At 33.9% G+C, this 18995-nt stretch overlaps 1 protein-coding gene across 4 annotated transcripts in view; it reads left to right on the top strand.

The window, feature by feature from the left end:
* The window catches only part of LOC150095684 (major vault protein-like), a 248434-nt gene extending 229661 nt beyond the window's left edge, over positions 1-18773 (top strand). For all 4 annotated transcript variants that reach the window (XM_090409713.1, XM_090409711.1, XM_090409712.1 and 1 more), the window contains exons 16-17: positions 16039-16084; positions 18452-18773. In XM_090409713.1, coding sequence (XP_090265839.1) covers positions 16039-16056 — 18 coding nt within the window. In that variant the 3' untranslated portion in view covers positions 16057-16084; positions 18452-18773. The remainder of the gene's footprint in view (positions 1-16038; positions 16085-18451) is intronic.
* The last annotated feature ends 222 nt before the right edge of the window (positions 18774-18995 follow it).

Below are 18995 nucleotides of genomic sequence, written 5' to 3'. Positions count from 1 at the left end.
AATCGAAGCCTTTGAGATGTGGCTATACAGAAGAATGCTAAAGATATCATGGACAGAAAAAATTACCAATGAAGATGTCTTAAAATCCATTGGCAAAGCTAAACATCTTGTACAAATAATCAAGAAACGAAAAACATCATATCTTGGACACATCATGAGAAACAGCAAATACCAACTTCTACAAACTATTTTGGTAGGAAGAATTGATGGCAAAGGAACTAGAGGAAGAAAAAGAACATCATGGTTTGACAACATCAAGACGTGGACAGGAAAGAGCAGTGCACAACTGCTCAGATTAACAAGATCGCAGTTTGTTCGCCAAGATGGTCGCTGACCTTCGATAGAAGATAGCACAATAAGAAGAAGAAGAAGAAGATGTGAAAGAAGCCTTGACAACCAGAAAAGCATATATCTTTGTTTTATTGATTACACCAAAGCATTTGATTCAATAGATCACAAGAAATTAATACACATCCTACAGAATAATGGGTTAAAAGGAAAAGATCTATGTATAATTACAAATATATACTGGAATCAAATGGCCTCAATAAGATATAAAAATACATATTCTGGCAACTTTGAAATCAAAAAAGGAGTAAGGCAAGGATGTGTCTTATCACCCTTACTGTACAATATATATAGTGAGCAAGTTTTTAAAAATATTTCAAAACTGAAGGGTGTAAAAGTCAGAGGTAGGAACTTCAACAACTTCAGGTATGTAGATGACACAGTCCTTATAGCTGAATCTGAAGATGATCTTCAAAACTTAATCACAGAAATTTACAACAGAAGCTTAGACATGGGACTAATTATTAACCTAAAGAAAACAAAGTGCATGATTATATCAAAAGAACCAATAATTAAGAAACTGAACATAACTGTTAACAAAAAGAAAATTGAACAGGTTCAGTCTTTTATATATTTGGGACAAATGTTTACAGACAGAGGAAATTCCCTTACTGATATGAAAACTGTTCTAATATCTAGTGACGTTAATATAGACACAAGAAAAAGATTAATAAAATGCTATATCTGGTCAAGCCTTCTCTACAACAGTGAAACTTGGACTCTAAATAAAGAAGCAGAGAAAAAATTAGAAGCTTTCGAAATGTGGACCATCAGAAGAATGTTGAAAATACCATGGACAGAGAAAATGAAAAATGAAGATGTTTTAAAGAAAGCAAAAATGAAAAGAACATTAATGAAAATAATTAAAGAGTGAAAACGTAAATATTTTGGACATCTAACCAGACAAGAAGGCATTCAGAAATTAATATTAGAAGGGAAATTGGATGGAAAAAGAGGGAGAGGTAGACCCAGGAGAATGTGGTCTGAAGACATTAAGGATCGGACTGGCTTGAATTACCAAAAATGTTCCAGAGCACCAAAAGAAAGAAAAAGGTTCTGTGACATGGTTGCCAACCTCCTTCTAGGAGATGACTTGAAGATAATAGGTTGTTTATTTCATATGGCGCAAAATCTTTATTGCAAAATTGTTGCCATTGGTTTGAAGTTACGCTATCACACAGATGCTGAATTCAACACAAAAATTAAATGCTTCACAGCATTATCATTTCTTCCATTGAGCAATGTTATTGATGGATTTGTTGAATTCACAATCTACAGCAAAAAGTTGATTATTTACTCAGCATCTCTTTTAATTTGCACAATTTTTAAATGATTTCATTATGTTATGTATCATTCACCTTAATAAAGATTTGTCTTTTTAATGATTTTATCATCCCTTATCATCCATTGATTATTTACAAAAATTAATGCAAAATGTTTGTGCTGAATTTTCCTACACCGAAAATGTTTAAGGTGAATTTTTCTAGAACCTTTTTTAGCATTCCTATTCTGTTGAAATCCCATTTAATCCCAATGCTGAATTTGTGGCATCTTTCTAGTTTTGTCCTTTCATCTAGTTTCTTCATTGCATCAAGAGCTCTGCTGTTCCTTTCTGGGATGTGTCATCTTGACACAGTGATGTGTGTGTGTGTGTGTGTGTGTGTGTGTGTGTGTGTACACAAGTCAACAAGACCTATAACAAAAAACAACATTGCCATGTGTGTACAGATGATTAAGGAGAAAGAGGAAATCCATTAAGTTTCTTGAAAACCTCAAGTTTATATTCATTGGATAAAACAGTATGTGGAAAGCTGTTCCTAAGAATAAAGGTAGATGGAATGAAGAAAGATGAAAGGTTGGGTTGAAATGTTTGAAGATGGACTGTATAGATGTTAACCGTTGCTACTCATGATCTTACATGATTACAACAGAATGGAGCAATAATAGTAGTTAGTTCAGTGGAGCAATGCCTATGAAAGTACCTGTTAATAAAAAAAAAAAAAAAAAAAAAAAAAAAAACGGGCATTCTGTAGAAGAAGCTTGTTTTGGGCTGTGCTGCTTGCTGAATGAGAAGCTGGAGTTTTTGATTTGAGACATTGAATAAATGTTTTATTTTTGTCATGGACTGCAGATGAACATTTTTAAGAGAATCAGGACTTGGATAGACATTGATGGTTTGCAGTGGACTGAAAAATGAAGAGTTGCCCTTAAGAATTAAAAAATATTCACTCTTTGCTTCTGTATACAAGTCATTACTTGACTGTAATTTTATTTATATGTAGATACTGCATTGCTTGACTTGGTTTTTGTACATTCCATATTGTTTAATAATTTGTCTTTGACTATTTATGTACTGCTGTAACCAGAGATATCAAGAACCTAGGGAAAAAGCTGTTAGCAGGCCCCCCCCCCAAAAAAAAAATAAATAAACAAAATAATTATTTTTATACTTCTCTATTTTATTAATACCAAAAAAATTAATAAAAAAAGTATCAGACTAGAAAAATAAAAATAAAAATCGCACACACAAAACTTATATAATAGCAGCAATTAATATTTATTTCTTACAAAGAAACGTTTGGCATCTTTACTATGTAACAAATAATTGCATTTATATTAGAGCTTTCCTGGCTTTTTTACTTGCAAGCATTTATATAATATGATCAAAATCTGACTATCTAACATTGTTTCAATAGCCAAATATCTAAACTATTGAGACAATTTTGGCACATAATAGATCTTAAGACATTCTTAATTCTTGCTAATACACTGAATGACCTTTCGACCTGGGCCAGTTACAGGTAGTGTACAAAATATTCTGAGAGCAATGCAAATTCTGGGAAACACTGTTTCAGTATGCAATTCTTTTATTTTATTTAATAGTGCAAGGGGAATCAATTGATTCCCAAAAGGAGCTGTGTGTGCGTATGTTTTTAAATGGATTATTTCATTGGTAATTTCTTTGGAAATATCGCAGTTATATTTGTTGCCTATAATTTTATTATCCTGTTTTAATTTGTTGTCATTGACTATTAATTAATGCCATAAAAAATCCAAATGAAGTGCATATTCCTTTACAGCACTATATCGCCAAGTCAAATTTCCAATAGCATCATCTAGAATTCTGTAAAATACATGAATTTTCAAGTGTTCTTCAATATTAATTTCTGAATTATCACTATCCCGAACATTTTCATCTGCAAATATTTTTCTAAATTTACATCTTTTAGCAGACAAACTTGTGAAAGGTATTTCAATTTGAAAATTTTCAGCAACATATTTGTATCTGAAAATACTGGTCCACTTTTCTCTAATATCTTTCATGTCCAAAATTAAGTTTTTGATGTTGGTTTCTTTAACATCAGTTGTTGCAGTTATTTCCTGTAATTTATCACCACCAATATTTTCAACTACACATTGTCTAAAATTATGCACTCAAAGGAATTAATGTAAATTAGAATGCCATTTTTTCTCCTAAAAATAATGTAACGTCCAAAATTCTATGTAATATTTGTTTCCATTTGCATTCCTGATTCTTGATATAATCATGAAAATATCTATTTACAGTTTTTGTGTTGCCAAGATTTTTCTCTAAGTTTCACCATTGCTTATAATTCATTTTATGGTTAATATTATTTTGATGTTCGGGAATTTTTTCATACAATTTCTTCCATTTCTGTTTTGTTGAATATCCATATTTCAAAGCAAAACTGGATGTATGACATGTCGAAGCTTTATTAAAAAGTCTGGAGGGAAAGAAAAACAGTGCATGTTTACTGTCACTCCAGATCAGCCAATCTTGAGGTATTTGTTCACCATTCTGTAAAGGTATTTTAAGTAAATTAATTGGAAATTTATACCCATGAAAGTCATTTGGAAATTCGCTAGGATGTTGTCCTGGACCTAGGCGTACTGCCCCCTCTACTTGAATTGATGCACAATATTCCGTGTCAGTTACACCTGTATTATAATTGTTTATTTATTTTTTTTATTAAGTCTGAATGAGTCTTGCTCTCTTGCCAAGTCAACTGCTGTTCTGATTCTTTAGTGCATTATTCTTTAGTATCTTCTTTTGACTCTTTGTTTTCCAAATCACAACATTGTACATTTACTGTAGTTCTGCTTATGCTCTCTATAAATCCTAGGTTTTTCAGAGTTCTTTGATCTTTTTTCTTTCATGTTCTTTCCATAATTTTGTTGCTTATAATTTATGATGGTAGCTCATTCTTAAAAATTTAATTTCTAAAAAAAAATTAAATAAATAAAGTAGAATACAGTCATCCCCCGACTACGTGGGGGTTCCGTTCCATCTGACAGGACGTAAGTCAGTCAGACATAAGTCGATATACATTAAATCAACAGGAGTTAGGGACTTAATCATAATAAGTATACTGTCATTTTAATTTTTAAACCTTATTATAAAACTGTACTGTGCATTACTACCACTATAAAACAGGAGAATAATCACTTAAATCTTCCTCCACAATCACATCTTCATTACCTTCCTTATGTGAAGGACCAGGCTGTGGCTCTTCTGGTGTAACCTTTTGTTTTTTGATGGAAATGTCCGATGTGCTTTGCTTATACCTCTTCTTCTTTTCATCATAAATTTGTTTATAGCAAACAAATGCATCACGTACTTTCCTTTCTACATTGGGGTCCATGTCTTCAGCCATTTTGAGAACATCGCTAACTGCAGAGCATTTCTGCAAGACACTTCACTGTGAATTGTTTAACCACATCTTCTTGTTTCTCTTTTCCCTCTTCCTTTTCTTGTTTTTCCTCTTGTGCAACACGTTGTACTTCGAGTTCGAGCAATTCTTCATTGGTGAGCTCTTCACGGGCACTTTCTATGAGTTGAACTATGTTGTCATGATTTACTTTGAAATTCATATTGTTTGCTAGGCCCATTGTTTCTTCACTCAATTTACAAAGGTCTTCATTTTTTCGAAACTTTCAAAATAATGCACAAACCTTTTCAACTATGTCATCATGAATGTCTTTTTCCATATGCCACTCATACGTTGAGAGGTCACTTCATCCCAAGTCCCAGCAATATTTTTAATAGCATGATAAATATTGAATGCTTTCCAGAACTGCATGAGTCTGATCACTTCCTTCAGTGGCAGAAATGGCTTGTGAAAAAATTCTCCATAGATAATAAACCTTAAACACTGAAAGAACCCCCTGATCCATCGAAGTAATGTTTGGAGGGAAAAACATGACCTTGATCTTGGGGTGAAGATCATCGATGTAAGGTGGATGACCTGGACCTAATTCTATCTAGAATTAATAAAATTTCAAATTCTACATTTTCTTTCACACAATAGCTCTCTTTTACAGTTGATTAAGGCATCCACAAACATTTTTTAAGTCATCCCTGACTTATTGCTCGATAATGAACTGGAAGAGTATGCTTTGTAATGTTTCTGAAGGCTCGTGGATTCTCACTGTGCTATATCATGAATCGTTTCAGTTTATATCCAGCCACATTACCCTGTCTAACAGAATCATAATATGATTTTTAAGAGCTTTTCAACCAGGCATAGATTTTAGCTTTTTGTGGATGAATGTCCTCTTGGACATTTTTTTTTTTCCCAAAACAAAGAGGTCTCATCCATATTAAATATTTGCTATGGAAAATAATTTTCCCCCATAATTATTTTATCCAATTTCTCAACAAACTCCTTGTCAGGCTTCTCATTGGCACTTGCAGATTCACCATACATTTTCACATTATGCAGTGCAAAACTCTGCTTGAATCTTATGAATCAACCAGAAAAAGGATTGAATTCATAGTCATAATTGGGTCCTGCTTTCTCCTTCAACATATTAAAGAGACTTAGTGCTTTACTGGTTACAGTCATAGTGCTAAGGGGTATGCACTTTTGGTTCAGGTCCTCTATCCATGATGCAAATAGCTTTTCGATATCACTGATTGGACCTTGTTGTTGCTTTGTCACTGTTGTCGGTTTAATGGAAGCAGATCCTTTCACAACCTCTATGATTTTATCCTTAATTTTCAAAATTGCCGTCACTGTAGAATGAGACCATCAGAAGTCATGTGCGATCACTTTGAGATGGGCTTACCAGTTTCGTGTTGCTTTATAACTTGCAACTTTGTTTCAAGATCAATTGCTTGCCTCGTTTTCTGTGATTCTTCACTAGGTTTTTTGATTGGGCATATAGGGACAATGTTGCACAAAATATCAAGAAATATTTAACAATAAACACACAAATAACCTATTTCTCAAACACAAAATTAACAGAGGAACTGTTGAAGACGTGCTGACTGCCAACTGAACTTGCCACTGAATGCACTGTTGTCATTCAGTGGCAAGTTCAGTCATTTAGTGGCATTCACTGCACATGATGCATTGTTGCTAAATAGAAACCTTTTTATTTTAGGCTCACTTGTGTCTTGTTCGAAAGTATAGTCAAAAATGTTATTTATTCCCTTATGGCATCATGGACGTATCTTCGAACAGACGTAAATCAACAGATGACTGTATATAGAAATTGAATTAACAATAAAATTACATTTACATAATAAACTTCAATTAATGACCACGTATTTGTTTACATCGATAGTGTCTTACAAATGAACACTGACCAAAGTCTGAACATACCTTTACTGTGAACAACTCCAGGTGCTCATGTTACAGGGAAAAGTAGAGAAAGCATTTCACTGAGTAACCAAGGACACTTTTTATTGCAATCCTTAACACACTAAAAATAGACAGTTGAATAAATGTTGCCAGGTATTTAAAATTATATATTTTGACTTCTATCGGTAAATTGTCAATCATTTAAGAAAAGTTTTCTGTGAATAATACTATATTGAAAGATCATATTAATATATTAGTACCTAACTTGGCCCTTAGAAATTATGGGCCCCTAGGCATCACAGGCCTGGGGAATCTATCCCCTCCCCCCACTTTATTGTCTGACCTTGTGTGCCACTTTAATCTTTGCTGTCATTTTATTTATATGTAGATACCACATTGCTGAACTTATTTTTTGTACATATTATTTATTAATTTATCTTTGGCTATTATGTATTGCTCTAACCCTTGACCTTGTGTACTGCTGTAACCTTTGTTATGGCACAGTATGACCTTTGCTGCTCTTGTGCCCATAAACCAACCAACCAATCTCCTTTCTTCGTGTACTCTATTAAAATCTTGCCATTCCACCTTATCTGTATGTTTCACACTCCTACTATTCTAGACCAATGGTAACATTCTGTTAGATGTCTTATCCTAGTTTTCTCAGCATGAAAGCAAGTACATAAAAAAAAAGGGGGGACCTCTGTTTAGCAGAATAGGTCTACTCCATTCTGCCTATATTGCAGCTCATAATAGTTGAAAAAGAATCATCACCAAGTCCAAGTCAGACTTTCAAAGGGCCAAATGTTGCAAACCCAGCTCCTGTCCAAATGGAGGTCACTCCTTCTGGGCCTTTGCCAAGGCCATTTGGTGCAACTTCTGCCCATTCAAGTTTCCATCCCTCTTACAATGGTACTGTAGTCACCTCACCAAAAGACAAGGCCACCTTATTGGCATCACTCTTTCAGTTCCTGAATTTATGACCTGGGCAAAGTTTATGACCCTCCACTCCACAAAGAATGGATCCTTTCATGTCACCTATAGTTTTCTATCAAAAAGAAATCTGAAGAATCCTTAATAACCTGAACAAGACATTTGATGGTATCCCACCTATTGTGTTAAAAATTGTGCACCACAACATGGAAACAGGTCCACATCCAGCCCATCCCAAAGAAAGGTGATAAAAGTCAATTTATGAGCTCATTCTTGAAAATTTAATTTCTAAAAAAATAAATAAAAAAGTAGGAGATATAGAAATTCAATTAACAATAAAATTACATTTATATAATAAACTTCAATTAATGATCACATATTGTTCACATGTATTTGTTTACATTGATAATCTCTTACAAATGAACACTGACCAAAGTCTGAACATGCCTTTACTGTGAACAACTCCAGGTACTCATGCTACAGGGGAAAGTAGAGAAAGCATTTCACTGAGTAACCAAGGATTGCAATTTTATTGCAATCCTTAACACACTAAAAATAGAGAATCAAATAAAGCTGCCAGGCATTTAAAATTATATGTTTTGAATTCTCTCAGCCAATTATCAATAATTTAAGAAAAGTCAAATGTTTTCTGTGAGCAATACTGTATTAAAAGATTGTATCAATGTATTAGTATGAACTACCATCCAGTTGTGCTCACTTCTGTTCTCTCAAAAATTATGGAGAAGGTCATCAGCAACCAACTCTTGAACCATCTAGAGCAGGGGTCGCCATAGTTATTTGCCGTCAATCCCTTCAAGAATTTTCTTGACTTGTTATCGACCCCCTATATTTTACTATTACGTAATTATAATAGGACAAGCAAAAAAGATGCTTAAAACCGAATTAAATATTACCCATACAATGATCTCTTATATTTTTCTGTCGACCCCCAATCGACCCCTAACAATGTCATATCGACCCCTTTGGTGACCACTGATCTAGAGACTTGCTAACTAATCAGTGACCAGTAGTATGGATTCTACCACTTGCAATCTACAGCAGCTGATCTTGCTTTCACCATCTACTTGTGGACTCAGGCCATGGAGAAATTTGGAGAAACTCACATGGTTTTCCTCAACATTTCAAAGGCATTTTATCGTTTTGGCACAGGGGGGGGGGGCTACTCTCCAAACTGCCATCCTGTGGTCTGTCTTCCTCCCTCTAAAACTGGATTACCAACTTTCTCACTGGTTGTATCATGATGGATGGTTTACTATCCTTAGATTTCCCCAGGGGTTCTGTTCTTTTACCCACTCTCCTTCCTCTTGTATGTAAATGACCTGCTCTCTTAGACTTCCAATTCTATCCATAGCTTTGAATTACCTTTAATTACGACAGTACACTCCTTTTCAAATGAAAAGGAGGAATGGTGTATTACAATTCTCAAAATCTACCATGACTCATGACCTGAACTCAGATCTCCTAGCTATTTCTCAGTGAGGCAAGGCAAGGACAACCTTGTAAACTTCAATGCCATCAAAACTCAGTTCTGTTTAATCTCTTGCAAGAAATAGCTCGCATACCCCCCCCCCTTACTTTCATTAATACTGTGATATCTACACACACACAATCAGATTTCTCCTCTTGGACTGACTTGCACCCCCAATCTTTCCTGACACAACCATATTTCAACTATAGTTTCTGCAGCCACCAAAAAACTTGGTGTACTTTTTTCACACAAGGCACTACTTTACACATTCACAGCTGCTAACTCTATACAAAGCCCAAATCTAGCAGTGGGATATTGCTCCCATATTTGGGGTGGTGCACATCCTAACATTGCTCAATTCTATCTAGCTAATTAATGATCCCTCTCTCACAAACCCACTTCAATCTCTCTCTCACAGATATTCAGTTTCTACCTTGTGCCTCTTCTACAGATACTTTCATAGATAGTACTCTGCTGAATTGACCACTATTATTCCTCCACTCTCCACCAAAATCATTAGAGCAAGAGATACTGCTAACCAACTACCTTTACATCCATCTTGATACTCAACAAACCAACTTCATTGCCTCCTCTTTCATTCCGTCTTCTTCTGTCCTTTGGAACAGTCTCCCCAACTCTGCCTTCCCCAAAGAATATAACCCTTATTGTAATCTTTGGGGAAGTTGTGGGATTACAAAAGTGTTCAATGTGTCTTCTGGATAATGTACAGCCATGACTACAGGTCACACATCCTGTTTTAGTGTATTTCTTTAAAGAAAAACTGCCTGATAATAAACTTAGCTGTAAATCCTATCATACTGTGACTCTGCAAATGTAAGAGAATTTGTTGAAACGCAAAGGGAATCTCTGTAGTTCAGATGTGGCAGTTTTGAGTATTTACTTTTCCAGAAACATGAAATTGCACTTTGTCACTCCATAGATGTTCCAAGACCACCTCGGCCACCTCCATGCATGCTGGAAATATCAACACCCATTTGCAACACTTTACACAAAGTTTGCCATACCATTATTTATAACAAATGTAATTGTCTTGCTATGGCATGTGCACAGCATGAACCTACAGCATTCTCATTTGACTGCTCATAACTGCAGTTGCAACATCTTCCATTTGCAGAATTTCAAATTTATGTCCTGTTCCTAGTTGCAGTGTCAAGCTGCCCCTCTCTCTCTCTTCAAATTCATGAACTATGTGTTGCACTGCATTTGGTGTTGTTATTGGGCCTTTTCATGAAGTCTTTAGTTGTCTGTGCTCATGAAATGCTGTTTTAGATTTTTCCCCATTCTTATAGAAACATTTCACAAGCAAGCAAGGCTCGTTCATTCAAAGTGAGATCCATCACACAAGTTGAATGACTGGAGTCAGTCTCGTTCCTTCATTTATGCCTCCTTAGGGCTCACATGGTATGCAAAATTCACTATCTTTTCTTGCTCACAATGCCATATTTCTCCTCAGTCATTTTTTTAGCTAATTTTTTTTTTTATTGTTAAAATTTCTTCTCAATTATCTAGTTTGGGTACCCCTAAGTTTGAAAGTATTTTGTCTACCAGTTCTTTCTATAGATTGCTCTGAATAGGTGAATTTAATTTGAAACATCCCATATTTGAGAGATTGGTTAAAAGTAGAATATAGAATTTAGTTGATAGCCACGGGACTCTTTAATGGTCATGTGTTTGATAAAGTGAAATGTCTCCCTTTACAATCTTTCATTTTACAAAAATGTGATTAATGATGCTAGATATAGCAGACTTACAAGAAATTTTTGGATTACAAGAGCATTTGGGAGATTGCCACATAGCAAGTTAGCATACAAATTAAAAGATGTGTATAATAGATCAGAGAAATGGATAGGAGATGGAACAGTGTGACAGATAGGGATGGTATGCTATGGCGTTTATCTCTTGAGGCCACTACTGTTCCACTTTGTTTATTTAATGGCTATTTCATGGTTTTACAAATGTTAACTTATTTTTTTATTATGCATGATTTACAAGTGTGTCATGATGCGACATCATCATGACACACTCATATCTATCAATAGTATACAGAAACCCATAGACCAGGAGCCAGCATAATAGCAAATGTATGCTTTCCATTGTTTAATCATGTTCAAATATATTCACTAAAGTTGTTTACCATTATTACTTGTTTACTAGTTTTTTAATTTATTCATGTAACTATCCTGATGAACTGAAACAAAAGAGTTTCATGAAACTAGTCGAGAAAATAAAAAAAGTTTCTATGTGATATCTTTTTTGTGTATTAATGCTGGATAACATATAAGGCATGTTCAAAAAAAGACCAATTTTTTGCTATAAGGACTTTATTGCTCATTTTACAACATTTTAAGCACTATTCCCTTCAAAGTACTCCCTTCTACTGCTAATATGCCATTCCCAATATTTCTTCCATTGTTGGAATGCTTCCTGGAACACATTTTGTGTGATGTAACGGCATCCTTTAAAAGTGGTTTTAAGTTTGGGAAACAGAAAAAAATCTTGAGAGTTTATTTTTCACTTGGTTAGACTATAATAAGTTTAGTTTAATCCTTTATCCAAGTGTGAGCAAACAAAGTTTGCGCCTGAAAGTATCTTCAGGAGTGGGGTAAGGTAGTGCAACACCAGGCAACTCGTTGCAAAGGTGGAGAAAGCTCTCTCATCACTCCTATCTCAGTATCTCCCATAATGCAAAGCACATCTCCTTGCGGATATGTGTAATGCTATGCATTAAGACAAGGGCCACTACCCATACTGGTTTCGACCTTTATTGAGGTCTCGTCAGTGGGAGCCAGGCCCAGTAGTGGAGATACATACAAAGGCTGAAGCAATGAGAGGTCATCCTAACCTATAGGAGTTGCCAAAGGGTGTGCAACCTTATTATTAAATTACTCCAGATTCAGAGAAAGATGTTGAGAGTCTTAATGCATAGCATTACACATATCCGCAAGGAGATGTGCTTTGCATTATGGGAGATACTGAGATAGGAGTGATGAGAGAGCTTTCTCCACCTTTGCAACGAGTTGCCTGGTGTTGCACTACCTTACCCCAGTCGTGAAGATACTTTCAGGCACAAACTTCGTTTGCTCATGCTTGAATAAAGGATTAAACTAAACTTATTATAGTCTAACCAAGTGAAAAATAAACTCTCAACATCTTTCTCTGAATCCGGAGTAATTTAATAATAAGGTTGCACACCCTTTGGCAACTCCTATAGGTTAGGATGACCTCTAATTGCTTCTGCCTTTGTATGTATCTCCACTACTGGGCCTAGCTCCCACTGATGAGACCTCAATAAAGGTCGAAACCAGTATGGGTAGTGGCCCTTGTCTTAATGCATAGCATTACACATATCTGCAAGGCGATGTGCTTTGCATTATGGGAGATACTGAGATAGGAGTGATGAGAGAGCTTTCTCCACCTTTGCAATGAGTTGCCTGGTGTTGCACTACCTTACCCCAGTCCTGAAGATACTTTCAGGCGCAAACTTTGTTTGGTCACACTTGGATAAAGGATTAAACTAAACTTATTATAGAAAAAATATGTTGGGTTAAGTCTGAAGAATACGGTGGATGGATGAGGCACAATGGATGTCTGATGTTTTGCTATATAACTGTGGATGAGGAGCGACGTGTGAGCGCAGCATTATTTGGTCGCAACATCCAAGTTTAGTTTTCCCACAATCAGGCCTCTTCCTGGTTCAACTCTTTGTTTACCATCTGACCACTTGGTACAAATTCATAATGGACAAATGCCTTTCCAATCAGAAAACATAACCAACATCACCTTGATCTTTGACCGACTCATCCGTGCTTTTTTTTGGTTGAGAAGACCCTTTTCCTACCCACTGCAACGATTGCATCTTGGTTTCAACATCATATCCATAAACCCATGTCTCATCTCCTGTTAATTTCACACACACACACATTCTTCAAGCTCTTTCATTGTCACTTTGTCACTAATCTGATGAACAGCTTATGCACGTGCTCAGTTCAATGGATATAATTTGATGACTAATGCTCATAGCAGTGGGTCAAATGGTAGTTTATTGTCAAAACCTGCCACTAGGTACACTCAGTAGCCACCGCATGCTCTCTGTGCCAGTTGGCATGCTATTTAAAAAAGGTTCTGTGTTTTTTGAACACACCTCGTATTCCTAGAATGGTTGTAAAATTGTATGGATGATTTTAATACCAGTAAGAAACTTAAATTTTCTTATGTCAGGTTACAAACCATATTGTTACATCGAACTTCATTTATTACTTTATTAGAATGATCACTGCAAGGTATCTCTGTATTCCATTTAAAATTTAGTATTATTTCAAAATAAATCAGCTAAAAGATGTGCAAAACTATGTTCAGAAAATAAGATTGACTACAGATTATAATGTACATAGAATTAACTTGGTGTCATTTATTTTGAAATAGGTTTTGTTACAATAGTATAGTTAGCAGCTTCACAAGAGTGATATATTACTATATTATAGGGTATAGATTTTACATATTAAGAGATAAGCATTCCCCTACCTTGTGAATCCTATTAATTAAACATATCTTGCATATGTTTAATAATATCAATAATATATTAATGTTAGTAGTGTTTATTGTATAAAAAATATCAAAATAAAAAGTAACCATAAATATTGGCATTTTGGGAAAAAGTATTATTAAAAAATACATATGAAAAACAATTACATAAAGACAAGGCACAAAATATATAAAACATGATTAGATATCAATAAGTTATCTATATACTGTTGTGAAAATTCATAAATATTTTGTTTATAACTTTTTCCATCTGGACACAGATATATCCAGCAAAAGTGCACATGAATGAAGCAAAAGAGTCAATAATGTGAGTCTATTGCTAAGGTATAACATGAGTGAGCTCATACAGAGCTATGATATGATTCAGAGTGCAAATTGTGCAATATATTGATATAAATGGAATGTTGTTGATTGAAGAAAGGATTTCTGCTGGTGGCATGGATTATACATAAATGGATTTGGGCTATTTCTTAAAACTAAGTAAGGATTTGATTAAGAGATATATGAAATCCAGATTCTTATGGCATTGTGTGTGTGGAATGAACTACCAGTGGATGTTGTGAATGTTTTTTTAAAAAAAATGGTAGGTAGTTAGGCAGTATTTGACCTGGACAAGGCTCTCAGAGAGTTCTTGAATCTCTGGAGGAGCCTGCGTAATAACAGCAGTATTCTGGTCTGTCTTATTTGCATCAGATGTAATTACAACTGTTCTTCATTCTTATCTAGAACAACTTCCATTATTTTCATTATGGATTCCAAGCAACAAGCCCATTAAAACAAATTTTCTATAAAACTTATTTAAATTGGGTGTTGAGTCCCCCACCATCCAATTTAAATAAGTTTTTATATTAAAAAGAAAAAACAAACAAACAGGACGTTATTTAGCCATCCAAATGACTATATGTGGATGAAATAATCATATAATTTATTCTTTGTGTCCATGCTGTCATAATAGTATGAAATGTTATTTCAGTTTCGAAATAATAAATACATGGATGTGAAATGTTCAATGGACACTTTTACCTTTTTTTCTGACAAACTCCACGGGTCCAATGGACCTGTGGAGTTTGTTCAGAAGATGTTCTGATTATTATTATTATTATGTTATTAGAAGATAATGGTAAAATATTTTAAGTAGATTAAAAAGAGAGAGAGAGAAAGAAAGAAAATAATAAAGGGAAGAGGCACTTTTTAGGTGAGGTAAGAGTTCTATAATGTATGATTTCAATAAAAGTGGATATTTTGCCTTGTTGTGTTTTCATTGAAAAGATTAGAAAGATCACTGGATTCTACATAGGCAGTACTCTCCCTGTTCATGTTACATGTAAGTAATTCAAAAACACAGCTTTCAAAATCCAAATCTCTGATTCCTTCAGAACACTTCCTTGTATTTATTGACATGTAAACATATCAAATGTCACATTGGAGGATTAATGAAGTATTGACAGTGCTAGGAAAGATTAAAAACTATTTTTAATGCTTCCAGTATTTCACAGTTAATGAGATATCATCAGGGATTACAACTAACAATTGAACACACACACACACACACACAAAGGCAATGCAATACTGAATGAATCACATGGCTATGACTCTTGAGTCTTTTCTAGGAGGTGCATCCTTTATGGGCATTTGTGTGAGGTCTAGTTATAAATTGAGATCTCTGAGGATTAATGTTTCCCAATTTACAACCTAAGCCTCCTACAAATGCACATAGAGGGTGCACCAACTAGATATGGCTCTAGAGGCACAGCCACATGTTTCAGTCAGTATTGTTCTGTGTGTGTGTGTGTGTGTGTGTGTGTGTGTGTGTGTGTGTGTTTTCAATTGTTAGATGTAATCCCTGAAGATGTCTCACTGACTGAGCGAAATATTGGAAGCATTAAAAATAGTTTTTAATCTTTTCTAGTTGTGTCAATACTACATTAAACCTCCAACATGATATCCTCCCAGTATTTAAGCCTTAACACATGCTGGTACAGTGGATAGATAATGTCATGTATATTGTTGCTTTAGGGTAATAGGAATATCACATTTGTATTGTAGGTTAGTGAGTTACATTGATTTTTTTTTTTTTTTTTTTTTTTTTTTTTGCAGGAAGGAGAAGAGGAATGAAAACTATTTGTGCTTTTATCTGTCCACAGTAAGTCACTTTTGCACGAACCTCTCGAAGTGGCTTTGTATATTATTAAAAAGTTTTAAATTTACAGATGTTTTTTTAATAATTAAAATAGTTTCTTATATAATAGGGGTATTTGCTATTTAATAAGCAGTTTAATGTAAACAATTTGTTTACATTGTGGGTAGGTACTATTTTTCTGCTGCAGTAATTAATGGTAATTATAAAGCAGCATTATGGAAGTGAACATTATTCTTAAACATAGTGAGTAATACAATTGAAATTGATTCTTATAAGACCATTATACTCAAGTGGTCTTACAAGAATGGAAGATAAATCACTATAGTAGCATGTTATTTCTTGGTGATTTGACAGAACTGTGGTTTTATCGAATTGCTCAGATAATTCGGTTATGTAATTGTCATATTTAATATGGAAATTGCATAATAGAAAGTATACCTACCTGTGGAGTTTGTTCAGAAGATATTCTGATTATTACCACAATGTTATTAGAAGATAATGGTAAAATTTTTAAGTAGGTGAAAAAGAGAGAGAGAAAGAAAATAATAAAGGGAAGAGGTACTTTTTAGGTTAGGTAAGAGTTCTCTAATGTATAATTTCAATAAAAGTGGGCTATGCTTTGCCTTGCTGTGTTTTCATGGAAAAGATTAGAAAGGATCATTGGATCCTACATAGACAGTACTCTCCCTGTTCATGTTACATGTAAGTAATTTAAAAACCACAGCTTTCAAAATCCAAATCCCTGATTCCTTCAGAACTGTAGTTTTTTGTAAACTTCATTATGTATAATATTGCATTAAATCATACATAATATATACTTTTATGCAACAATTAGGGGGGGGGGACTATTCTCAATACACAAAGGACAAATGTGTGGCTGAAGTATTCCAGTTTAAATTATTCAAAGCTGAACAAATCCACAGCTGCATTTTCTCATTTGAGCTTTGCACTCAAGAATGCATCTAATTTTCTCAACATAAAATTATGTCTATAAAAATGTTTTTTTCAATATTAAAAAATCTATTAACTCTTATAATTTTATTATTAACAGAAAACAGAAACAACTTAATCAAGTTACTGCAGCTACTAATTGAAGAAGGTAAAGAGTTTGGATTAGATATAAATGCAAAAAAGACCAAATTTATGAAAATTTCAAAAGGAAACAGATCCAAACCAGAAATATTGATAAACAATATGAAATTGAACATACAACAGAATACAAATATTTCGGCACTACTTTACTGCAGATCGAAAGCAAGATAAAGAAATAAAAATAAGAACAGCCATAGCTAAATTTTCCTTCTGGAAAAATAAAGATCTCCTCAGAAGTTCTGTGGGTATTGAGACAAAGAAAAGAATGATAAGAACATTAGTGTGACCAGTTTTCACATATGGAAGTGAAACCTGGGTATTCAAGAAGAGAGTGAGACAACAGATAATGGCCTTTGAAATGTGGTGCTATAGGAGAGCTCTGAAAATCTCATGGATAGAACATGTGACAAATACAGATGTCCTGCAGAGAATGAGCACACTTTATTACAGGAAATGATCCAGAGAAAGATGAGATTGGCAGGACATGCACTGAGAGGTTCAGCAGGACAGAGGATACTAACAGTTTTAGAAGAAAAAAATTATGGGAAAAGGATCAAGAGATAAAAAACGAAGGACAGGACATGGTTTGAAGATATATGGTTATGGACAGGATCACATGGATATGCAGAAACAAAAGGAAAGCCACCAACAGAGAGAACTGGAAGGACATGGTGCTGTGCCCTCTCGCTGAGGAAGCTACATAAAGAGAGAGAATTTTATTATTATTTATTTTTTATTTTTTGCTTGAGATATACACTAACTATACTCTTAATTTTACACTAGATTTATGACTTTTCCAGTGACTCATTATTTACTTTTGCATTTTTCTCTGAAGATGTAGTTAGAAAGGCAAAATATAGACTACTTTTCTGAGTTTTCCAACTCTCATTATCAGACATCCTTTTCCTTTATATTGTTACTAATATTTTGAGCAATTTTAAAGAGATATTTTATCCTTCTTAATGTTCCATTAACATGTACTAACAATTTCTGTAGTAATCATAGATAAATTTTTACATTTGCAGCAGGTTACTTCAATAGATAAGTATATTTTCATTATGAAATGTTTGTATTAATTCACATACTTCTGATAGGCTATTCTGAAATAATACTGATGTTTATAAGAGTACTATTTTTCTAAATTTACTGTAACAAATTTTAATTTAATTCTTTCTCACAAAGATATCTTTTTTATGTCAGATATTTATTTTATTAAATAAATTGAATAGTACTTTGTATAATTGATATGTTTTTCACCTTTAAAAACTGCCATTCCAGTTGCTTTTGAGAGGAGAGGAGCCTGTGTCCTTAAAACAAATGGCCTACCTAAATAATTAACCATGAGTCCAAGATGTCTGTTCAAAAAAAAAAAAAAAAAAATGATTACAGTATCCTGTGTTATATTTTTATGTTATACATTCTTATTTCTGTGATATTTTTTAAAAAATGGTAAAGAAATAATTAGTATATTATAGTCTATTAAAAAATATTTTAAGTTAAAAGTTAATGTTTTTTTTTTATGTTTGATTGTTAGCCTTTATTAAAGGATGTCAAAAAATTAAAATTGTTGCTTTTAATTAAAATAATTGCTTTTTGTGCATTTGCTTAATTTCTTACTTCCTGTAGTACTCCCTTACTCATTCTTTTTTGAAATAGCAATATAAATAAATTCTTTATTGCTCTCTTACATCATATGAGAAGCATTTAGAGTGTGTATATTTATATGTTTAGGGCAACTAAGCTCTTTCTAATTTTGCCAAGTTATGGCAATAAAGCTCTAGATCCTAATTAAAAAGTGAAGGGAAGTCTTATCCAACACCAT

This window comes from Typopeltis vanoorti, chromosome 20, assembly GCF_054136105.1.
Source record: "Typopeltis vanoorti isolate ZY-2024b chromosome 20, IOZ_Tvanoo_1.0, whole genome shotgun sequence".
Classification (NCBI taxonomy): Eukaryota; Metazoa; Arthropoda; class Arachnida; order Uropygi; family Thelyphonidae; genus Typopeltis; species Typopeltis vanoorti.
The sequence above is the reverse complement of the archived record's forward strand: the minus strand, read 5'-3'. Positions and strand labels throughout refer to the sequence as shown.